The following is a 19,569-nucleotide window of genomic DNA, read 5'->3' as shown; positions in this document are numbered from 1 at the left end:
ATTTGGTGATATTTATTGATGAATGTACTAGAATGACTTGGGTAACCCTGCTTATAAAAAATAGTGATGTGTGTCTAGTTTTTCAAAATTTTCACTAAATGGTATACGCTCAGTACGAGAAGCAAATTCGTGTTTTGCAATCTGACAATGGTATTGAGTTTGTCGATACTTCTCTCTGTAATTTTCTGAATGATCATAGAATTTGTCATCAGACCTCATGCACCTATACTCCCCAACAAAGTGGATTGGCAGAGAGGAAGAATAGACAACTTTTGGAAGTAGTGCATGTCTCCCTCTTTGGCTTGAACATGCCTTGATTTTATTGGGGCGAAGTTGTCAAATCTGTTGCCTACCTTATCAATCGAACACCTTCTCAAGTTATAGACTTTCAAACCCCTTAACAAAAATTGTACTCCCTATTGTCCATTCCCTATCTTTTGAATCTTGAACCCCGGGCTTTTGGGTGTACTATATATGTTCATATCCCAAAAGTCTTGCGAAATAAACTTGATCCATGTGCCAACCGATGTGTTTTTGTTGGCTATTCTGATTTTCAAAAAGGATATTGGTGCTATGATCCACACACCCGAAAGCTCCATGTAACCCTAAATGCCTCTTTCCATGAATTAAAGCCTTATTTCTCAGGGGGAGTATCTCGGAATTCTCTTTAGGGGGAGAGCTCAAGTGAAGAGAAATTTCAACAAGAGAACAATGGAGGTGCTGAGTTTATTGAGTTAGAAGCGATGAATGAATTTTTTAAGCAACCAAGTTGTCATGATGTGCAACAAGATTGTGATCCCAACCATGAAGCAAAGAGTGAATCATTAATTTCTCCTAAAAAATCCTCAGAGTTGCCTCCGTCTGCACCATAAACTGAATAATCAACCCTGAATGCTCTTCCTTAAGTAAATACGAATCCTGTGTTTGATGAATCTAATGAAACATGTATTCCTATAGAAAATATAACTCCTAGATATCCACAACGATTGAATAGGAAAGTTCCAAAGAAACAGTACGAACCTGATCTTGAAGTCAAGACCAAATACTCAATCAACAACTATGTGTCCTCCCATAGGTTGACTAAGATCAATTCAATTCGTATTCTTATATCTATAGCAGCAAATTGAGATTGGCCTTTGCAACAATTTGATGTTAAAAATGTCTTTTTCAATGGAGACTTAGAAGAAAAAGTCTATATGGAGCTACCACCTGGAGTTAAAAGTGTTTCTTTATGTCAAGGTGAAATCTATAAATTGAAGAAGTCATTGTACGGGCTGAAACAGTCACCTAGAGCATGGTTTGGGAGATTCTCGACTACAATGAAGGAGTTTGGCTATAAGCAAAGTAACTCAGATCATAATTTATTTATAAAACACAAAGAAGGAAAAGTAACAGCTTTAATTGTGTATGTTGATGATATGGTCTTGACAGGAGATGACCCATGTGAAATGCAAGCTTAACAGGAGTATTTAGCCACTAAATTCAAAATGAAGGATCTCGGACAACTTAAATATTTTTTTGGGAATAGAGGTTGCAAAATCGAAACATGGAGTCTTCCTTTCACAACGAAAATATATGTTGGATCTTCTAGCCGAAACTGGAATGCTTGATTGTACACTAGTAGAGACGCCCATGGAAATGAATCGTAAGTTCAAAATTCTCCCAGATCAAACCCCAACAAACAAAGGGCGTTATTAGCGATTAGTTAGAAGATTAACCTACCTATCACACAAAAGGTCGGATGTAGCATTTGCAATGAGCGTTGTGAGTCAGTTCATGCATGCACCGAGTGAAGAACATATGGAAGCAGTCTATCGGATCTTGAGATACTTAAAGAGTGCTCCAGGAAACGGTTTGTTATTCTCAAAAAAAGGTATCTCTAACATTGAAGGATATACAAATTTTGATTAGGCAGGTGATCAGACAACCAGAAGATCTACGTCGGGTTACTTTACTTTTGTGGAAGAAAATCTTGTTACTTGGAAAAGCAAAAAACATAATGCAGTATTAAGATCAAGTGTTGAAGCTGAATTTGGAGGTTTGGCTCATGGTGTATGCCAGTTGTTAAGGATAAGGAATATATTGAGGGACTTAGGGATTGAATACGCTAAACCTATGAATCTCCAATGTGATAATAAGGCAACCATCGAAATTACAAAAAATCTTGTTCAACATGATCACACTAAACATGTTGAAGTTGATTGTCATTTCATCATGGAAAACCTCGATGCAAAGATTATAAAATTTTCTTTTATTCCATCCGAGAGTCGTTGGCTGATATACTCACGAAGACAGTATCAGGGAAGGTATTTCATGGTATAATTGACAAGTTGGGCATAATCGACATCTATGCACAACTTGAGGGGGAGTGTGAGAATGATCTGTAAATTATAGGTTGTAATTTGTTACCGTAATTGTAGGAAATGATTTGTATCCTTAATTTGTTCCTGATTCTAGGATCTAATTTAGACCTAAATTAGGTTGTAATTGTATTATAAAAAGCATCCATTTGGGAGAATAATGCACCGGAAAATCTTTGAATATTTGTTATTGCTTTGGTTACTTTGTTTGACAGATGTGCCCTCCCCCTCAATGTATATTTATAATAATGAGAAGAGCTACAATCACATTATTGCCCCTTTACCCTAAGTAGAGAGAGAAAGGGAAAAAACAAAGGAAAATTACATCATGTCACTGTAATACAATCCTATCTTATAACAGGTTTGAACTTTGAAGCCATTCCCATGAGAGAAAAAAAAAGAAAAGAATTACATGTACGAATGAACGAGAAAACACGAAACATTATTGTGATGTGAATCCTCAATCTACCGCAGATGTGAATATTCAAGCTCCCTGCGGTAGAGTTTCATTATCAGCAGCAGTGCCAAAGCGCGAGACTGCATCGTGGAAGTGATCGGGCATGGCAGCCTGGGCTTGGACTGCAAAGTTCATTTCATTAACAGGGCACCGACCGCCGTTACCATTTCTGGGCACATTAGTGCACCGGGAACGGGGTGGCAGGGCCCCTCTGGTGGGAACCCAACAAAAGGCCTGCGTTCTTTGATTCCCAATCTGCTTCCAGGGTCCTTGCTGCAGCTAGAGGGTGGCAACCCAAAATCAATACAACGAAGAGAAGGATCGTAATCCACATGAAGCTTTTCCTGTAAGAACCCATCTCTTTGCAGAGTACAAATGAAGAGAGAAACTTTCTTTCTGCGAAATAAGGCAGAATACCAGGTATACGATTGGGCAACTACGAAAAAGAGGCAAGCAGGCTCTGGGACCTGAGATTGGAAGATGGGAAGAACTGAGAACGCTTTTATCCTGAGGGTAGGCGAGAGTCGGCGTCTGCACTTCGCGTTGTTGGGATATTCTGAGTTTTGACTGCGACCCGGTATCGTTATGGAGGTAGGAGTCGAATCGAGTCGACGGTTTGATTGCAAGAACACGGAGAGAAGAAAATAGGAAATAAACTAGAAGATCAAAAAACTGAAACGACTTACGTTTTTTGATTTGGAAAATGGAAACGAAGATTAAATTTCTCTGCATGCCATCGTACTGTGTTAAGTGTTAACTCAAATCAATATTTTGATAAGCATATGCTTTGGTAGGGTTTTCCAAGTCACATCTCAATGCAAAACAGGATCATCCATTAGTATGGATTCGGATTTTGTTTCATTAGGTCAGGGTGCAAACTGAAAAGTCAGTGAAGATGTGGAGAAGTATTTCTTTTGAGGATGCAAGATTTTTATAATTTAGATGGCATTTACTACTCGAAGAACAGATTTTTTATTTATTTTGACTGGTTGGTGCATGAAAAATTGCATTTGCATTGTTGATGGCTGGAAGTAAGAAAATAGAACATCAAAATAATCATCCCATCAAAGAGAATTTGTTATATCTCTTTTCTTTTTTTTTCTTTTCTAGGGGTTCCAAACAGACCCTAAGGATTTGCTAGTGCATGGGTAAGTCACCATGAATATGAAATCTATTATCATTATCGTGCACTGCAATCATGAGATATCCCCATGAACTACGGCTATCTCAGTTGTCCGATCATGTTATTTAAAATATTTTGTACAAAATAAATTTTCGTATTGGATGAGCCAATGTACAAAATCATACCATTTTAGTCCACTTTTTTGGTGTCTGACCAAATTCAATTTATTGATTAATCGGATCATATCAATACACTTATTTGTGAGTCATGCTGGATTTGAGTGACATAGATGAGTTAGGCTGAGGTGTGTTATTGGGTTAGGTCAAAATTCGAGTGGTTGAAAAGAGTTAAAATAGATCCGAACGGATGAGGGGAGAGGTGATCCGGACTCGTCCATTATTCTTCACGTTCGGACCTTTCCGTGTGGTCACCACAGTCATCGATGACTGCACAATGACACTTTTTTTCTGATTTTTTCCAAAGCAAAAAGTACTGAAGTGGGCCGTAATTCCTGCAAAAACAGCCACAGATTCCACCGACAAAAAGACGTTCACTTGATAAATTAGTCGTTAATGGCGACTCTCGAAGAAAATTTAAAACTCTCTACACCTGAAACAGAAACACCGAAGACGACGCAGGAAAAAGAAAATGAAGAAGAACAACAATGGAAGAAGCATGATCAGTAATGCCTAACATAAACGTTATACTCCACAACGGCATCCCCAGACTTGAAATCAGACCAGTGCGTCCTTGCCTGTGCGTATCCCCGAGCCCACCGGAAAAGCCCGCTCCCGCCGACCACAGGCATCTCCCTCACCTCCGATAAGACCCCGTTTCTCCCCATGATGGTCAGCGTGCTCCCGTTATACTTCCCCGTCATGAAAGCGAAGTTCATGTTCATCAATAACCCGAGATCGTTCTGAGAAGCGGAAGCGTATAATCCCTGGGCCCTCCCCACCAGCTTCGAAGTGATCTCAGGTCCTTCGGTAAGTGGATCATCTATCATGACCACGGAGCCGAAGCCGAAGCCTGTCGCCGAGGTGTTGAATGAAGGGGGTCGGACTACCATGACTGCGGTAGGGTTCCGGCCACTGACTATGTCGTGGAAGTAGAAATGGAAGTGGCTGAGTTTCTCTTTCCGGTACCCAAAGACCGGACGTGGCTTTGGGGATGTGGGCTTTCCCTCTGCAAGAAAAAAGGAGAAGGAGACAGTGAAAGTGAAGAGGAGGAGAAGAGAAATGACCTTGGCCATTGCGATCGTCGAGTAGATGGAAGAGATGGTTCTTTTGGTACAATTTTTTGCTTATTTATAGAGGAGCATCAATGGGGTCGGGTAGGTGACTGAACGCGGTGGAAAATATTTAAAAAAGAGAAACGTGGGAGGCGAAAGCATACACACTCAGTGGCTTCTGAACCGACTAGTCTTAACGCCTGTCATCGCTTGCTTTGTAAATATTGGTGGTGCTGATTATAATCTTGACTCTACGTTTTAGACTTCCAGTTGAGGTCAGACAAAGAAACCAGAACTCTCCTTAACTTTCTTGTAAGACTTTTCATCTTCTCTTCGATGTTGAAAGACAGATATGGGCAGGGGTGGGTGTAATAGGAACCCCAAATTTTATGACATCCAGCCCGTTATTTGTTGTGTAACTTCTGCAAATTATTTCCAAAATCTAATGTATGAATAATGCAGCATGTTGGTATCGAGGTCAAGAAGACTCCCAACTCCCATTTCACCATTTCTGAGAAGAAGAGAAAACTGTTCATTTCTCCTTTTTTCTTGTTTTTTTTTTCCGGTGAAGAGAGTTGGAACAAGAAAGCAGTGGGGGGCACGTTTTGGAAGTAAGAAAAGCAACCATCGTTTCTTCTGCGTTTTTCTGACTGTGATGGATGGGTAGTGTGAACGCGTAGGCAGACTAATTAGACAGAGGAATTGTATCACATGCCGTCTTCAGAAAGTCTTAGAAAATTACATTTATATTGAAAGTTACGCATAATGTAACACATATAGTGTTGAATAAAATTTAACATACACAACCTTACTAGTAGATAATTCAGAACTTGAAGAAAAACGACCTCCCGTGAAGTACCCGCGTCAACGTCCTACTTCTGTTCCTTCTAAATCCACTCGTCCTCCCTAAACTTCCACTGCACGACCAAGCTTCTTCCAGTGATATCTTGAATGTCTCTACGGAAGACTGCCTACTGCTCAACAGGGCCCTCCATTGGCTGGTGCTGCTAGTCATTCTTTTCCCCCTCGGTGCCCTATTTCTTTTCTCTTCTCTCTATTTTTCAATCTGAAAAAATTTCGCCCCTTTCTGTTTTCTCGACTTACTGTTTCTACACCCTCCTTCGATTTTTTATTAAGAAGCTTCCATCGCCTGGGCTTTTATTTACTTGGGCTCAAATAAGATGGGCTTTTTAACAGGTTGGGGTTGATCTTCAACACCCCCCCCCCCCTTAACACCAGCTCTCACTATTTGCACTATGCTGAGCTGATAACGAAACATTTCGAACTTGCCTGTACTCGAACTCTTTGTGAACAAGTCCGCAACTTGATCATCCATCCTAATCTCCCTTCTTAATTTCTTCTTGTAAAACATTTTCTCTGATAAAATGATAGTGCAGTTCAACATGCTTAGTTTTTGCATGAAATACCAGATTCTCTGCCAAACGAATAGTCGACTAATTGTCATAATACAATGGAATTGCATATTCTACTGGTTGATGTAGATTATTCATCAATTGTATCAATTATGTACTCTCTTGAGCTGCCAATGCTGTTGTTCGATACTCAGCTTTAGTGGTTGACAATGATACCGTCAGTTGTCTCTTGTTACACCAAGAAATTGTTCCAGAGCCAAGCTTAAACACATACCCAATTGTTGATCTCCTGGTGTCATGATCTCCTGCAAAATTAGCGTCACAGAAGCCAACTAACTTGTAATCTTCACATTTCTTGTACAAAAGACCATAGTCAATTGTATTCTTCACATATCTCAGAATTCGACGAACTGCTTCCAAATGAGGCTTCTTTGGATCTTGTATGTACCGACTCATCACACCAACTACATAAGAGATGTCAGGTTGAGTCAAGGTTAAGTAGATCAGACTACCTACCAATTGTCGATACATCATCGCATCTTCCAAATATTTTCCTTCATGTGCACACATTTTGACATTTGGCTCCATTGGCATCGAAATCAGCTTGCATTCGAGCCTTCCGAACTTCTTCAACAAATCTTTGGCATATTTCTGTTGACAAAGAAATATTCCTTCTTGTGTGCGATCAACCTCAAGGCCAAGGAAGTGCTTGAGTTGTCCAAGTTCCTTCATTTGGAAACGAACTGATAAATTCTTTTTTGTTTGAATAATTTCTGCCTCATTATCACCAGTTAGGATCAAATCATCCACATATACTAGCACAATAGCTAACTTACCTTCATTGACTTTGACAAACAAATTGGAATCTGTAGGTGTTACTAAATAACTACTTTGCGTTAAAAATTCAGCAATCTTACCATACCATGCCCTGGGTGCTTGTTTCAAATCGTAGAGTACTTTCCGGAGCTTACACACATGTTTAGGATGATCTTGGCTCTGAAAACCCATTGGTTGGATCATGTAGATCTCCTGATCAAGTTCTCCATAAAGAAAAACATTTTTCACATCCATCTGCCACAAATTCCAGTCTTTGTTGGCTACCAGTGCAAGTAGGACTCGTACGGTTGTAAGTTTTGCCACTGGACTAAACGTTTCATCATAGTCTAGTCCGTATTGTTGAGAGAAACCATGAGCTACCAATCGTGCCTTGTACCTCTCGATTGACCCATCTGGACGACGCTTTATCTTGTAAACCCACTTACACGATATGGGTTTCACATCTTTTGGCTTTGGCACTAGATCCCAAGTTTGATTTTGCTCAAGTGCATCAATCTCTTCTTTCATAGTTGTCTTTCACTCAGAACTCTGCGATGCTTCTTCGAATGTCTCAGGTTCTATCATATTTTCTTCTTTAACTATGGTTGTCTTTGCGTATTTTGGATTTGGCTTTCGTGTTCTTGTTGACCTTTGGAGTTGAGATTGTGGAGTTGATTCTTCCATTTCACTAGGCCCACCTTCTTTATTTGGTTGTTGATACACGCCAGTTTGCCAAGGGCTCTGAGTCACTCTGTGTTCGACATCATCATCGTTTGGATCTCCTGATTCACCTGAACTTGGTTGGAGTTGAACAGTATACTCCCCCATCTTTTGTTGTCGCTTGTCTCCAAATTCTCTTGAATCTGACAACACTTCCTTCTCTGAGGACCACCATGAAGATGCTTCATCAAATACCACATCTCTTGAAGTGTAGCATCTTCCACTTGTTGGATCGCAACATTTCCACCCCTTTCTTTGGCTGTTGTATCCCACAAAGATACATTTAATAGCTTTTTTGTCAAACTTGCTCCGTAAATGATCAGGAACAAATACATAACATACACAACCAAATACTCGAAAATAGCTAACTGTAGGCTTCATGTTCCACAATTTCTCAAAGGGTGTAACAAACCCTAACCTTGGTTGAGGAAATTTGTTGATCACAAAGGCTGCGGTCCTCATTGATTCAGCCCAAAACCTTCCAAGTACATTCTTTTCATGTAGCATACTCCGACAAACCTCTATAGGATGCTGGTTCTTTCTCTTCGCTACACTATTCTGTTGTGGTGTGTTGGCACAAGTGTACTGATGATGTATTTGACATTCCCTTAGATATTGAGAGAAATTGCTTAAGCTATATTCTCCCCCATTGTTTGTGCGCAAGCAACAGATCTTCTTTCCTACTTCACCTTCAGTTGATTCTCTGAACTCTTTAAACCTTGAGAATGTGTCAGATTTTTCCTTCATAAAGAAGACCCACACGTACCTTGAGAAGACCCACATTGTTTGTCACCATGTACCGAATACCACTAATTGATGGTTGCTTAAAAGGCCCGAATACATCAGAGTGAACTAGCTCTAACGGTTTCTTTGCTTTAAACTTTGACTCCTCGTACGGTAATTGGTGTGCTTTACCATATTGGCATCTCGCATAGACCGTGTCTGTTCGAACGTCTACTTGAGAAAGCCCCTTAAGCGTCAACTTCTTTACCATCATACTTAGCTTGGAATAGCTAACATGACCTAACTGCATGTGCCATAGATCTGTTGTCTCATTTTTCTTTGTCTTGTCTACACATGCAGACTCTACTGACATTAAGTAGACTGACTCCAATCGTCGCCCTTCCATTGTCAATGTTTCTGAAATTCTGAGATTATGATACACCTTCACATCTTGAGGACCGAACAAAACATAGTAGCCTAATGATGTCAATTGAACCACAGATAACAAAATTTTCTTTATTCATGGGACATGATAAACATCTTGAAGTGGCACCTGGTTAGGATTATATCGAGGCGTAACTATAGTTTTACCGATGTGAGCTATCGGTAACCTTGAGTTGTCTGCTGTCACCACCACACCGTGTACTCAGACAGGTTTTGCAACTTCTGTTTATCACCCGTCATATGATTTAAGCAACCTGAATCTAAGATCCAATCATTCTTGTAGTTAATATGTTCAGGTGTTGTTAAAGTGAAAGCTAATTCTTCTCTCCCCATAACGAATAACGCTTCAGCATCCTAACCATCTTCGCTATTCTCCTTAGAACTGTGAGTAGCAGTATTACCTTCAACAGACTTTTTCTTGGACCAACAATCTTTCGCCATGTGGCCCATCTTACCGTAGTTGTAACACTTGCCATTGAATTTTCTACTATTTACATGATTCTTTGAAGCTCCCCCTGGACGAGAGTTTCCCTCTTCTTGGTGACTTTTTGCCTTGTCACTATCCTTTTTAAATCCATTGCCAGTGTACCGCTTGAAAGTACCTCTGCTCTTGTTGGTGTAGAGTGTTTCCTCCTCACCCTTCAGTGAGACTTCTTCCATTTGCTTAGCCAAAGCTTCCTGACCAGTAAGCAAATTTTCAAACTCAACAAGAGATGGTTGAGTCGGCCATCCCTATACAGCGACAAAGAACCCTTGATATTCAAGTCTCAAACCATGGATAATTATTCTGTTTATCCTGGTTTCCCCAATAGGAGTTGTTGGGTCTAATTCTGAAATTTCGCAACATATCAACTTCATCTTGTGAAAATATTGAGCAATAGTCATGTTGCGTTGCACCATTGATAGCAGCTCGTTCTCGAGAAGTTGCAATCTTATATCATTCTTCTTTGAAAACAGTATAGTAAGAGTGTCCCATGCTTCCTTCGGTGTTTTGGCATCCCGGATGTGCTCCAATATTTCTTCTTCAACTGTGGTATTTAAAGCAAACATTGTTTTGCCTGCTTTAATTTTCCATTTTCTCAATATGCCATTGGCATCTTCTGCCGCCGGTTGTGTAACTTCACTGCCACCGACAACCTCCCACAGGTCTTGACCTTGTAGGTAAGACTCAATACATGTTGTCCACATGTTGTAGGTTTTGTTGTTGAACTTTTTGATTCCTCCAACTACTTGAAGGTCCCCCATCATGCTAGCAGAACTTTAACTATACCAAACAAGCTTGACCAACAACCTTGCAGAGTACCTTACTACTCACAACTCAAGATAGCTTCACCAAAACAAACGATCCCTGACCGTCTCGCTCTGACACCAATTGTTGAATAAAATTTAACATACACAACCTTAAATCTGTTGATCTATTCAGTCCAAATACTGAAAACAAACCATCACATCTAGCAAATACACATCCACAAAACAGAGTACATAAAACAGAGTAGATAACTCAGAACTTGAAAGAGAAAAGACCTCCTGTGAAGTGCCTGCATCGTCGTCCTATTTCTGTTCATTCCAGATCCACTCGTCCGACAAACTTCCACTGCATGACAAAGCTTATTCCATTGATATCTCGAACGTCTCTATGGAAGACTGCCTACTGCTCAACAGGGCCCTCCTTTGGCTGGTGCCGCTAGTCATTCTTCTCCCCCTCGGTGCCCTACTTCTTTTCTCTTCTCCCTGTTTTTTAATCTGAAAAAATTTCACCCATTTATGTTTTTTTGACTTACTGTTTCTACACCCTCCTTCGATTTTTTATTAAGAAGCTTCCATCACCTGGGCTTTTATTTACTTGGGCTCAAATAAGATGGCCTTCTTAAGGAGTTGGGGTTGATCTTCAACATCTATAACCCACTATTGGTGCAGGGAGACTCTTATACCTTATCAACCACTAATAATCAATACATACATACGCGTATGTCTTTTAAATACTTTATTATTAGAAAAAAATTAAAACGAAGAGGAGTCACCTTTCCCCCTTAATTTCTAGAAAAAAATGGTGACAAATATAATAAATGACTCCTATTATTCATAGTTCTTGTAATAATGCAAAATAGTTCTGTTTAATTAACTGAAATTTGGATGACAAAAAAAAAGTAATTATGCGGCAATTGCATCATGAATATCTTAAGAATATTATTCAAATCAAAAGGAAGATTGTGAAGGTAGAGAACTGGAGGTCTATCCTCCTTTCGTAGGTTCTTCAGGTCTCTCTCCTCCCACGTACGGTAGGGTAAACATGGCGATTCAAGCGTCTGCCTCCTTCAAGATGCCCGCCACTCTTTATTCTCTGCGCAGCAACACCCACGTCCGGACCACATCTGTTATAGCCGCAGCAGCTCCTTCTTTTTCGACCACTATCCTTCAGGTACCGTTATAGAACCTGTTTTTTTGTTCGAATGGCAACGAGAATTTTAACCGAAAGCAAAGCAACTGTGAACAAAACTATCCCGAAACAGGATGAACCCTTCTCCGTAGTTGTCCTAGTGTTTCGAGAGAGAGTTGGGGTCACTTGGAGAGGAGATCTGGAGACGGGTGTGCTTTGTTATCTTTGATACCTTACGAATTAAACAAGTTAAGTAGATAGTTTCTTACTAGTTAAATCTGCTGAATGTTTAGGATGTTATTTGCAACTTTAACTTTGAAGCGTCAGTGGACTGTGATTTGTTCGGAGAAAATTTTGCAGTGGATATATCAATATCTATGAAATAGTGAGCAAAGATGGTACTGTCTTTCATTAACCTGGAACCCTTGTTGACATTTTGTGTGAAAAACATCTTACTAACCAACCAAGTGTTTATACTAGATGAATTATAGTTTGCTTTTCCTTATTGTCCTTCTGATATTGCTTCTTGCTTGATTCAAATAAAATTTTCGTTCTTCTTTTTGTTATGAAGAGGATATTCACAGTGATATGTAAAGAGGCTACTAAATTGCCTGAATTGAAGTGCTCCATTTTGCGAATTACAGTGAATGGCACTATGTACTTCTCTTATAGTTACTTTCTTCTTAACAATAACTGCATACAATTGTCATGTTTGGCTAAAAGAAATATCAGTTATATCTTTTGAGGCACAAATTGTAACAGAGAAGGAATGCGTTGCAGGTAGGAGGCAAGGAACCAATTTGGTTACAAAAAGAGGGAATCTATCCTTATGACAATCCAAATGGGGTTGACCTAGAAGAATTTGATTGGATAAAATTGGAGGCTGACCTTTACCATTGGACAAAGCAGCTCCGTCCTGTGCAGGTACATATAAGGTGTGAATCCTTTTGTTAATTTATCAATACTTTAATTTATTTACTTTTCTATTGATGTTGCAATATTCCATGCTGTATATGCCTTTATATCTTGTAATGCTCCGATTTTTGTTCATTTTTTTATATTTTACTTTTCAATTTCATAATTGGATAACATTTTGGCAGTGGTACCCTGGTCATATTGCAAAAACAGAGAAAGAACTCAAAAATCAACTAAAACTAATGGATGTAGTGATAGAGGTCAGAGATGCAAGAATTCCTTTGTCCACAAGTCACCCACTGGTCAGTGTTCTATATCTCAGCTTATAAGTTACTCTAGCTACAAAAAAATTCTTTAGTATGGTTCTTAACTTAATGAATTTGATTATATTTTGATTGTTTTGTAATGATTACATGTTCATTGAGCAGCTGGATGCATGGCTTGGTAATAGGAAGAAAATTTTGGTATTAAACAGAGAAGACATGATTTCAACAGAAGACAGAAATGCTTGGGCCTCTTATTACTCAAGGCAGGGAATAAAGGTTGTGTTTGCCAATGGGCAGCTTGGGATGGTAAGTAGGTCTCACTGCCTTGCTTTCTGGTACTCATGCAGCTTATGATGTAGCATCAGATTAATACATGGTCAACTGCAGGGAGCATTGAAACTAGGACGGCTAGCAAAGTCATTAGCTCTTGGTGTCAATGCAAAACGTAGAACAAAAGGACTCCTTCCCCGTCCAGTGAGATATCTGATAATCCTGTTTTTTGTTTGTACTTCTTTTGTTTTCAACTATTTAGTGAGTTATCTTTCAATCTTTGACTGATCCTGGAAGGATATGATAAATAGACATGCTATAGTTGTTAGATGCCAGTTAACAAATATAAAAAAAGTGATTTTTTTTTGCAAAATATTGTTAAAAAAGTACACATGGTGTAATGAAATGAGATTGATAGGCTTGGGCCTTTGGCTCTGTGGTGAAAAGGGAAGAGGGACGTGTGTGCATGTGTAATCAACATTCAATTTTTTTTTTTAAGAAAAGAGATTGATAATTGTTCTGTTGTAGACTTGTAGCACATGCAAGGTTAATACAAAATTAACACACAAAAGAAGGAAGAATAAAAAGCCTTGAATGCCTCTTTACCCCGAAACAACATAGTTTCCTTCACCAAAGCATTATGCTTAGCTGCTCCACTATCAGACTTTTGCCCATTGCCATGCATTTAAAAGATTGCAGATAATGCATGTTCTAAATTGCAATTGCAGCCAACAAGCACTTTGACAATCGTCTGCAATTTCGAAATGATAATCTTTCTATGGGGGTCTTTTGTAGTTTTTCATGCCTAATAAAGTTACTAACCTAAAGAGATGACAGGGGGATTAAGTTAAGAAATTAGCATGTGCCTGTAAATATAGATATTCCAGGATATGTGTGTAATTTTCATGTATCTCTAGTCTACATAGAAATTGTATAGTTGTCATCTCAATTTTTGGAGGGCAGAGATCAGCGATTATTGCATGTTGGATTAACCCATTCATCCAGGGGGTTGTCCACTATCTCTTACACATATTGGTTATTTGGTTATATTATCAGATATTCAGCTCAAAAAAGAAAATTATGTCTTTCAAAAATATTTCTGAACTCTTTGTTTGTGATTTTTTTATCTAATTGAGAGTTGAAGATTGATTATTTCAGTTGTTGTTGCTATGGAGCAGGTCCGAGCTGGGATAGTTGGGTATCCAAATGTGGGTAAATCGTCTCTAATAAATCGCTTGCTAAAAAGGAGAATGTGCCCAGCAGCTCCTCGACCAGGTGTCACTAGAGAGCTAAAGTAAGTTTTATCCTCCAATAGGTGCTAGTTGTGGGTAATTAAAAGAGAAAAAAGAGAGAGAGAGAGAGAGAGAGAGGCAGTCTCTCCTGAAATAGCAATGCTTTTTCATATTGAATGTTCTCTGGCATAGTGCGACAAATGAACTTGAGCAGTTTTCTTACAAGGTATATATGAGTTTACTGTGATAGGCATGCACATGTGTGGGTAATATAGTTGGTGGAGGGCCCCAGTCTTTTAGACCAGCTGTATAACTAAGGATTTATCTGGCTGATAAGATGCTTTAACAATGATCTGTCAGTCCGTCTACACAGGTTCTTGCATATGGATGCTCCAAACAATTGCCCCCTGCTTCACTTGAGATTCCAATGTCATGGTTGTTGATTAAGTATGTTGATCCTAGATAAATCAAGTAAGTTCTAACACGTGACCATGTTTCTGTGAAAAGATGGATTCACTTTGGGAAAGATCTACAGTTATTGGACTCCCCGGGGATAGTACCCATGAGAATTAGTGACCAGTCTGCTGCAATCAAACTTGCAATATGTGATGACATCGGAGAGAGATCATATGATGCAACAGATGTGGCTGCAATTTTGGTACAAATACTGGCACAGATTCCCACTGTCGGTATGTTCAAATTCTGTCTTTACTTTGGTTGCCTGTTTATTACAGTTCCTAGCAACTTTTAACTTGCTAATGCTTCTGATAGGTAAAAAGGCCCTTTGCAATCGATATAAGATCGGCCTCGATAGCTACTGTGGTAAAACGTATGTTGTTGTAACCCAGAACCTTTCTTCATAGACCTTTTACACAAAGAAGGGAACAGCTGATCTGCTTAATTGACCTTTGCTTTCAGATTCGTGAAGCAGGTTGCTCTGCAGCTATTCAATGGAGATGGTAATCAAGCAGCTTTTAGGATATTAACAGATTTTCGCAAAGGCAAGTTTGGTTGGGTATCACTAGAGAGGCCTCCAAGATAAAACTACTGTGAGGACTCGAAGACTTGGTTGATTACCCTTGAGAGTATACTGTTGTATCTCTATGTACAGATTATATTTGAGCTCAAAGATTATAGACTTGGAAGATGCTTTCCCACAAGCAAAGGATCTCACCAGAGTTCGTGTTAACTGTTTGTGAAATGCCATTATATATTTATGTTTTTCTTTTATGGTGTTAAATGCCGATTCAATACGAAAAGTCATTTGGTGCAAAACGGTTATCTTACCCGTCCGATCACGATCGAATGACTGAGATAATCGTTTGATCGGACAACTAAGATAACTGTTGATCATGATCGGAAACCGTTTAAAATGTTTCGCACTAAATGTTTTTTCGTATTGGATAAACCCTTAAGATTTTATATGGTATTATTAAAAATTTATTTTATCCATTTACGCTTTCATTTGCAAATAATTGGGTAAATTTAAGAGTTAAAAATATTTCTTACACTTTCTACCTAAATAAAAAATAAATTACTTTGAATGAAAAAATAACCAGCATTTTAAGTCATGGATGTATCGTGTTGTTGTGGCCAGACCGTTTCTGGACCTGCCTGAAAATTGGATCCAAGATCTATCGAGGATCCTAACCAACGGCTGAGATTACGCAGCAGCCTCGATGACCTCTGTTTATGTACGGGACGAACTCGGTTAAAAATTAAAATCCACCGGTGTCCTGCTCGACCTAAACGCTCGAGGAGACGGAAGAACAAACCAATCGTCGGAAGAGGAATAGGTCGCGACAGCCATGGATTCCGCAGCTCGGAGAACCGGAGGCCTATTTGAGGGCCTTTACAAGGTTATCATGCGCCGGAACTCCGTCTATGTTACCTTCATCATCGCCGGTGCTTTCGTGGGGGAACGGGTTAGTTATTCTATTCTATTTCGTCTCCTTCTGACATTGCTTTGTTGTTAACCCCAGAATTTCAATTTCTGGGAGTTTCAATTGCTTGATCTGTGTACTTGGTTCTAAACAAGAGTTTTGGGGAGTTTGATGGCGCGACTTTTGTTTGGTCTGGGCGCAGATCGATTAGGATTTTGTGTTTTTTTCTCCGTGATTTGGTTTTGATGAGAGAGTCTGACGTTCGAAGGAACATGCCGAGATCGTTTTAATTTTATCTTGGTTCATCTTTCTTGGGTTGTTTTCCCACTGGTTGTTTATTTGAGGCACCCGACTCATTTGTGTACGCGTTTTGCATTAGTATGCCTTTGTCATTTGGGTAGGTGTGTGTTGGGGTCCTTAATCCTTGGGGTTAAAGTGTCGTCCATTAATGGTGACCCTAAAACTGTCGGTGTTATTTTGGTTTTTTTCAGCTGTTCTGGTTGAATTTTGATGTTTTCAAGTTTTCTGAAAGACAGTAAGCTACAACTTGGAATTCGATCTGTAAGTTTTTAGGACCTTTATATAAGTGACTGTAAACAGTTTGAACCTTATGGAAATGGTTCTACCAAAATTCTTTAGTGAACCATCTTTTGTTAACTTAGTATTAAGCAAATGTAACCATCTTAATGGGAGAAGTTATTACTCCGAATCAGAAATTGGTTTCATGTATTAGTTTCTTTTACAGTTTTACTAGTCTAAATTTTACTTAAGACTCCTAGGGATGCTTGTTCCTCTTTGGACTAGACAATGCTGTGCGTGGCTATTAGCTGACACATGATGTTATTCCCTTTTGCAGGCTGTGGACTACGGTGTTCATAAGTTGTGGGAGTACAACAATGTTGGGGTATAAGATCTAGGCCTCATTTGATGTTTAGCATGTTGTATTGCCTTCTCACTGTGCTTTTCCTCCAATTATCTTCTAGCTACTTTAAGTTCATTTTTTCCCCATTTTTCTGTAGTGTTATGTTTATTAATGCATTTACATGTACCTAAATCTTTAATAGCATGAGTTGTGGGAGTACAACAATGTTGGGTATAAGATCTAGAACTCATTTGATGTTTATCATGTTGTATTGCCTTCTCACTGTGCTTTTCCTCCAATTATCTTATAGCTACTTTAAGTTCATTTTTTCCATTTTTCTATAGTGTTATGTTTATTAAAACATTTATATGTACCTAGATCTTTAATAGCATGACTCTTTCTTTTGTTACTTTTTCTTTAAGTGAACATTTTATTGTAGTCTAGTCAAGAGTGAAGAGTATGCTGGATATATGAACGCAAGGTTCAATATTTTAAGGTAGACATATGTCATAGAAGGTGGAGGACAAAGAGAAGAGACAATCTTCCACATGGCTTATAGCAGTGTTGTTAGGATGCAAAACAAGGGCTTTTTGAATTGTGATGATACAGTTGCATCACACAGGACGAAACTAACTCTTCTCTCCCCTTGGATTGCCACTGCCCTTCCATGGAACGGTTACATTCATAATGGTTGTGGAAACCTTTTTTTTCTTCCAAGGCACACACATCCAAGTCTCCCATACAACTGTGAGACTTGAACTCAATACCGCATGTTAAGAAACCCCAGTCTGGTTATTGAACTAAAGGCTCAATCCACAAACTGAGAAAATGGGGTGACTATTTGAGACCTCGGTAGCTACATCCAAATTTAAATTCAAGATTTGCTTGTAAAATTGAGGATAAGCATTAGAAAGACCCGAACTACAAATATAAGTTGAGAGAGTGAGGGGGGGGGGGTTGGCCTGTTTGCTAACTGAACTACAAATTTTTTTATTGATAACCTAAATGAGATTATTACAAAAATATAAATTTGATATCATACCATTGAAAAAAGAAAAAGAAAAAAGTATCATTACGGAAATGCTCTTTTATAATATTGAGAATAACTAGGTGAATATTTTGCATTGTCCTACTTAACAAAAGTCTGAGGTTTATTCATGCCAAAACAACTTTGGTTCAAAGTCTACCAGTATGGAACAGCTCCCCCCATCTGAGCCATCCAAAGCAACTAATTTCTCGTTACTATCTCATCGTTATCATCTCATTATATGATATGTCAAGAGAAGATGAATCAAGGTAGTTTTGAGTGTGCAACAGCCTTTTTTATTTCATTTACTCTAACAGTTTTGAGATGTGGAGGAAGAAGTGAAGGAATCTTGCTTTTTGCTTAACCTAACTTTGCAGCACAGAAGTTTACTTTCTCTATTCCTTTGTCTGTTCTCTCTGGATAAGGGAGAGAACCAATTTTGTGCTGGTACTATATATTTTGCCCAGAATTATTAAATATTCCTTTTCCTTGCTTGTTATGAGTTTGTAAACACATTCCATTTCTATGTTGTTTCTTAATCTTATACTCTCATTTAAGGAAGAGACGACCCGTTCCTTTCTCATCAATTCTTATGTTTTTTAATGCAGAAAAGGTACGAAGATATTCCAGTTTTGGGACAAAGGCAGGCAGAAGAGTGAATAGCCTGCTTTTATTGCCATTGCTTGTCTTTTGTGGAATTTGGATTGTGAAAATTGGACTTTCAGTTGCAAACGATTCGTGATTTTGGCGATATCTTTTGCCCTATTCATGTTAGAATAAGTGGAGCTTTTACATATGATTTGTATAAGTAATGACTAATGTTACGGGATTATTGATTCCTCAAGTTGGTTAAAGGGATAAAATGTAGGGATCATTGGCTTCTGCCAGGCAAATTTGTTCTTGTAACACGCCCAGCTCGTGTTTGTTTCAATTCTTGACCGTCTCACTCAGGTCATTTGGATTCATTTTGTTCATAATACTTTAATTCCATTTGTAAAAGTATAAAAAACTTACTACAGGTTACTTATTCAATGGGACTTATATAACCAAAGCCAAATTAATGAAGTTATAAAGATCTTAAATTTCAAATTAGAGTGTTCATTTAATTGTACCAATAGAATCTTAATGGAGTTTAAAGCTACTCCAAATAATGATACAAATATTACTATTAATACAGACAAAGAAAATAATATATTTATATAATTATAATCTCATATATGAATTTAATTTTTTTTATAGGAAAACATCAAATTCATCTACGAAAAACCAATTAAGTCATTTAAAGGACACAAATATCAAGGACAAGTATGATAAAAATCATTCAAACCCCACCCCAAAAGGTTCATTTGATTATAAAAAAGAAAATTTGACAGATATATCTGAAGCATTACAGAGTTAACCTATGTTACTATCATAGATGAGCTAGATTTTCTCCAAGTGCATCACACAGGTTTTCCACTAGTTTAAATAAATGACAATTAACACATAAC

General features: G+C 38.5%; 3 protein-coding genes across 4 annotated transcripts; 2 read left to right on the top strand and 1 right to left on the bottom strand.

Moving 5' to 3' along the window:
• Positions 1–4,470: 4,470 nt before the first annotated feature.
• LOC137958778 (dirigent protein 22-like) lies at positions 4,471–5,309 on the bottom strand. The gene has a single exon (XM_068805906.1). It carries the CDS (start codon positions 5,190–5,192, stop codon positions 4,620–4,622), a length of 573 nt encoding a protein of 190 aa, XP_068662007.1. The 5' UTR covers positions 5,193–5,309; the 3' UTR covers positions 4,471–4,619.
• A 6,184-nt stretch (positions 5,310–11,493) lies between these two features.
• On the top strand, positions 11,494–15,535 carry LOC137960152 (DAR GTPase 3, chloroplastic). Of its 2 annotated transcripts, none has more exons than XM_068807659.1 (9): positions 11,494–11,666; positions 12,405–12,548; positions 12,725–12,841; positions 12,968–13,111; positions 13,193–13,279; positions 14,254–14,369; positions 14,815–14,996; positions 15,079–15,136; positions 15,226–15,535. In XM_068807659.1, the coding sequence occupies exons 1-9, from the start codon at positions 11,538–11,540 to the stop codon at positions 15,347–15,349; spliced, it is 1,101 nt and encodes a 366-aa protein (XP_068663760.1). In that variant the 5' UTR covers positions 11,494–11,537; the 3' UTR covers positions 15,350–15,535. The 2 variants fall into 2 exon arrangements, with proteins under 2 accessions (XP_068663760.1, XP_068663761.1); XM_068807660.1 differs by having other exon boundaries at positions 15,087–15,136; positions 15,226–15,313.
• Positions 15,536–16,041: 506 nt separating this feature from the next.
• LOC137960239 (cytochrome b-c1 complex subunit 9, mitochondrial-like) lies at positions 16,042–19,010 on the top strand. The gene is made up of 3 exons (XM_068807796.1): positions 16,042–16,232; positions 17,047–17,094; positions 18,688–19,010. The coding sequence occupies exons 1-3, from the start codon at positions 16,116–16,118 to the stop codon at positions 18,736–18,738; spliced, it is 216 nt and encodes a 71-aa protein (XP_068663897.1). The 5' UTR covers positions 16,042–16,115; the 3' UTR covers positions 18,739–19,010.
• Positions 19,011–19,569: the final 559 nt, after the last annotated feature.

This window comes from Aristolochia californica, unplaced genomic scaffold (assembly GCF_029961685.1).
Source record: "Aristolochia californica isolate CCGP_79_NKW_82.1479 unplaced genomic scaffold, dmAriCali1.0.hap1 SCAF_3, whole genome shotgun sequence".
Taxonomy (NCBI): Eukaryota; Viridiplantae; Streptophyta; class Magnoliopsida; order Piperales; family Aristolochiaceae; genus Aristolochia; species Aristolochia californica.
The sequence above is the reverse complement of the archived record's forward strand: the minus strand, read 5'-3'. Positions and strand labels throughout refer to the sequence as shown.

Bases quoted from the DNA above. Each gene is read 5' to 3' on its own strand.
- LOC137960239 (XM_068807796.1), top strand. From the start codon at position 16,116: ATGGATTCCGCAGCTCGGAGAACCGGAGGCCTATTTGAGGGCCTTTAC. The intron at 16,233-17,046 runs GTTAGTTATTCT...TCCCTTTTGCAG, and splicing joins GTGCTTTCGTGGGGGAACGG to GCTGTGGACTACGGTGTTCA. The intron at 17,095-18,687 runs GTATAAGATCTA...TTTTTAATGCAG, and splicing joins GGGAGTACAACAATGTTGGG to AAAAGGTACGAAGATATTCC.
- LOC137958778 (XM_068805906.1), bottom strand. From the start codon at position 5,192: ATGGCCAAGGTCATTTCTCTTCTCCTCCTCTTCACTTTCACTGTCTCC.
- LOC137960152 (XM_068807659.1), top strand. From the start codon at position 11,538: ATGGCGATTCAAGCGTCTGCCTCCTTCAAGATGCCCGCCACTCTTTAT. The intron at 12,549-12,724 runs GTACATATAAGG...ACATTTTGGCAG, and splicing joins AGCAGCTCCGTCCTGTGCAG to TGGTACCCTGGTCATATTGC. The intron at 13,280-14,253 runs GTGAGATATCTG...GCTATGGAGCAG, and splicing joins AAGGACTCCTTCCCCGTCCA to GTCCGAGCTGGGATAGTTGG.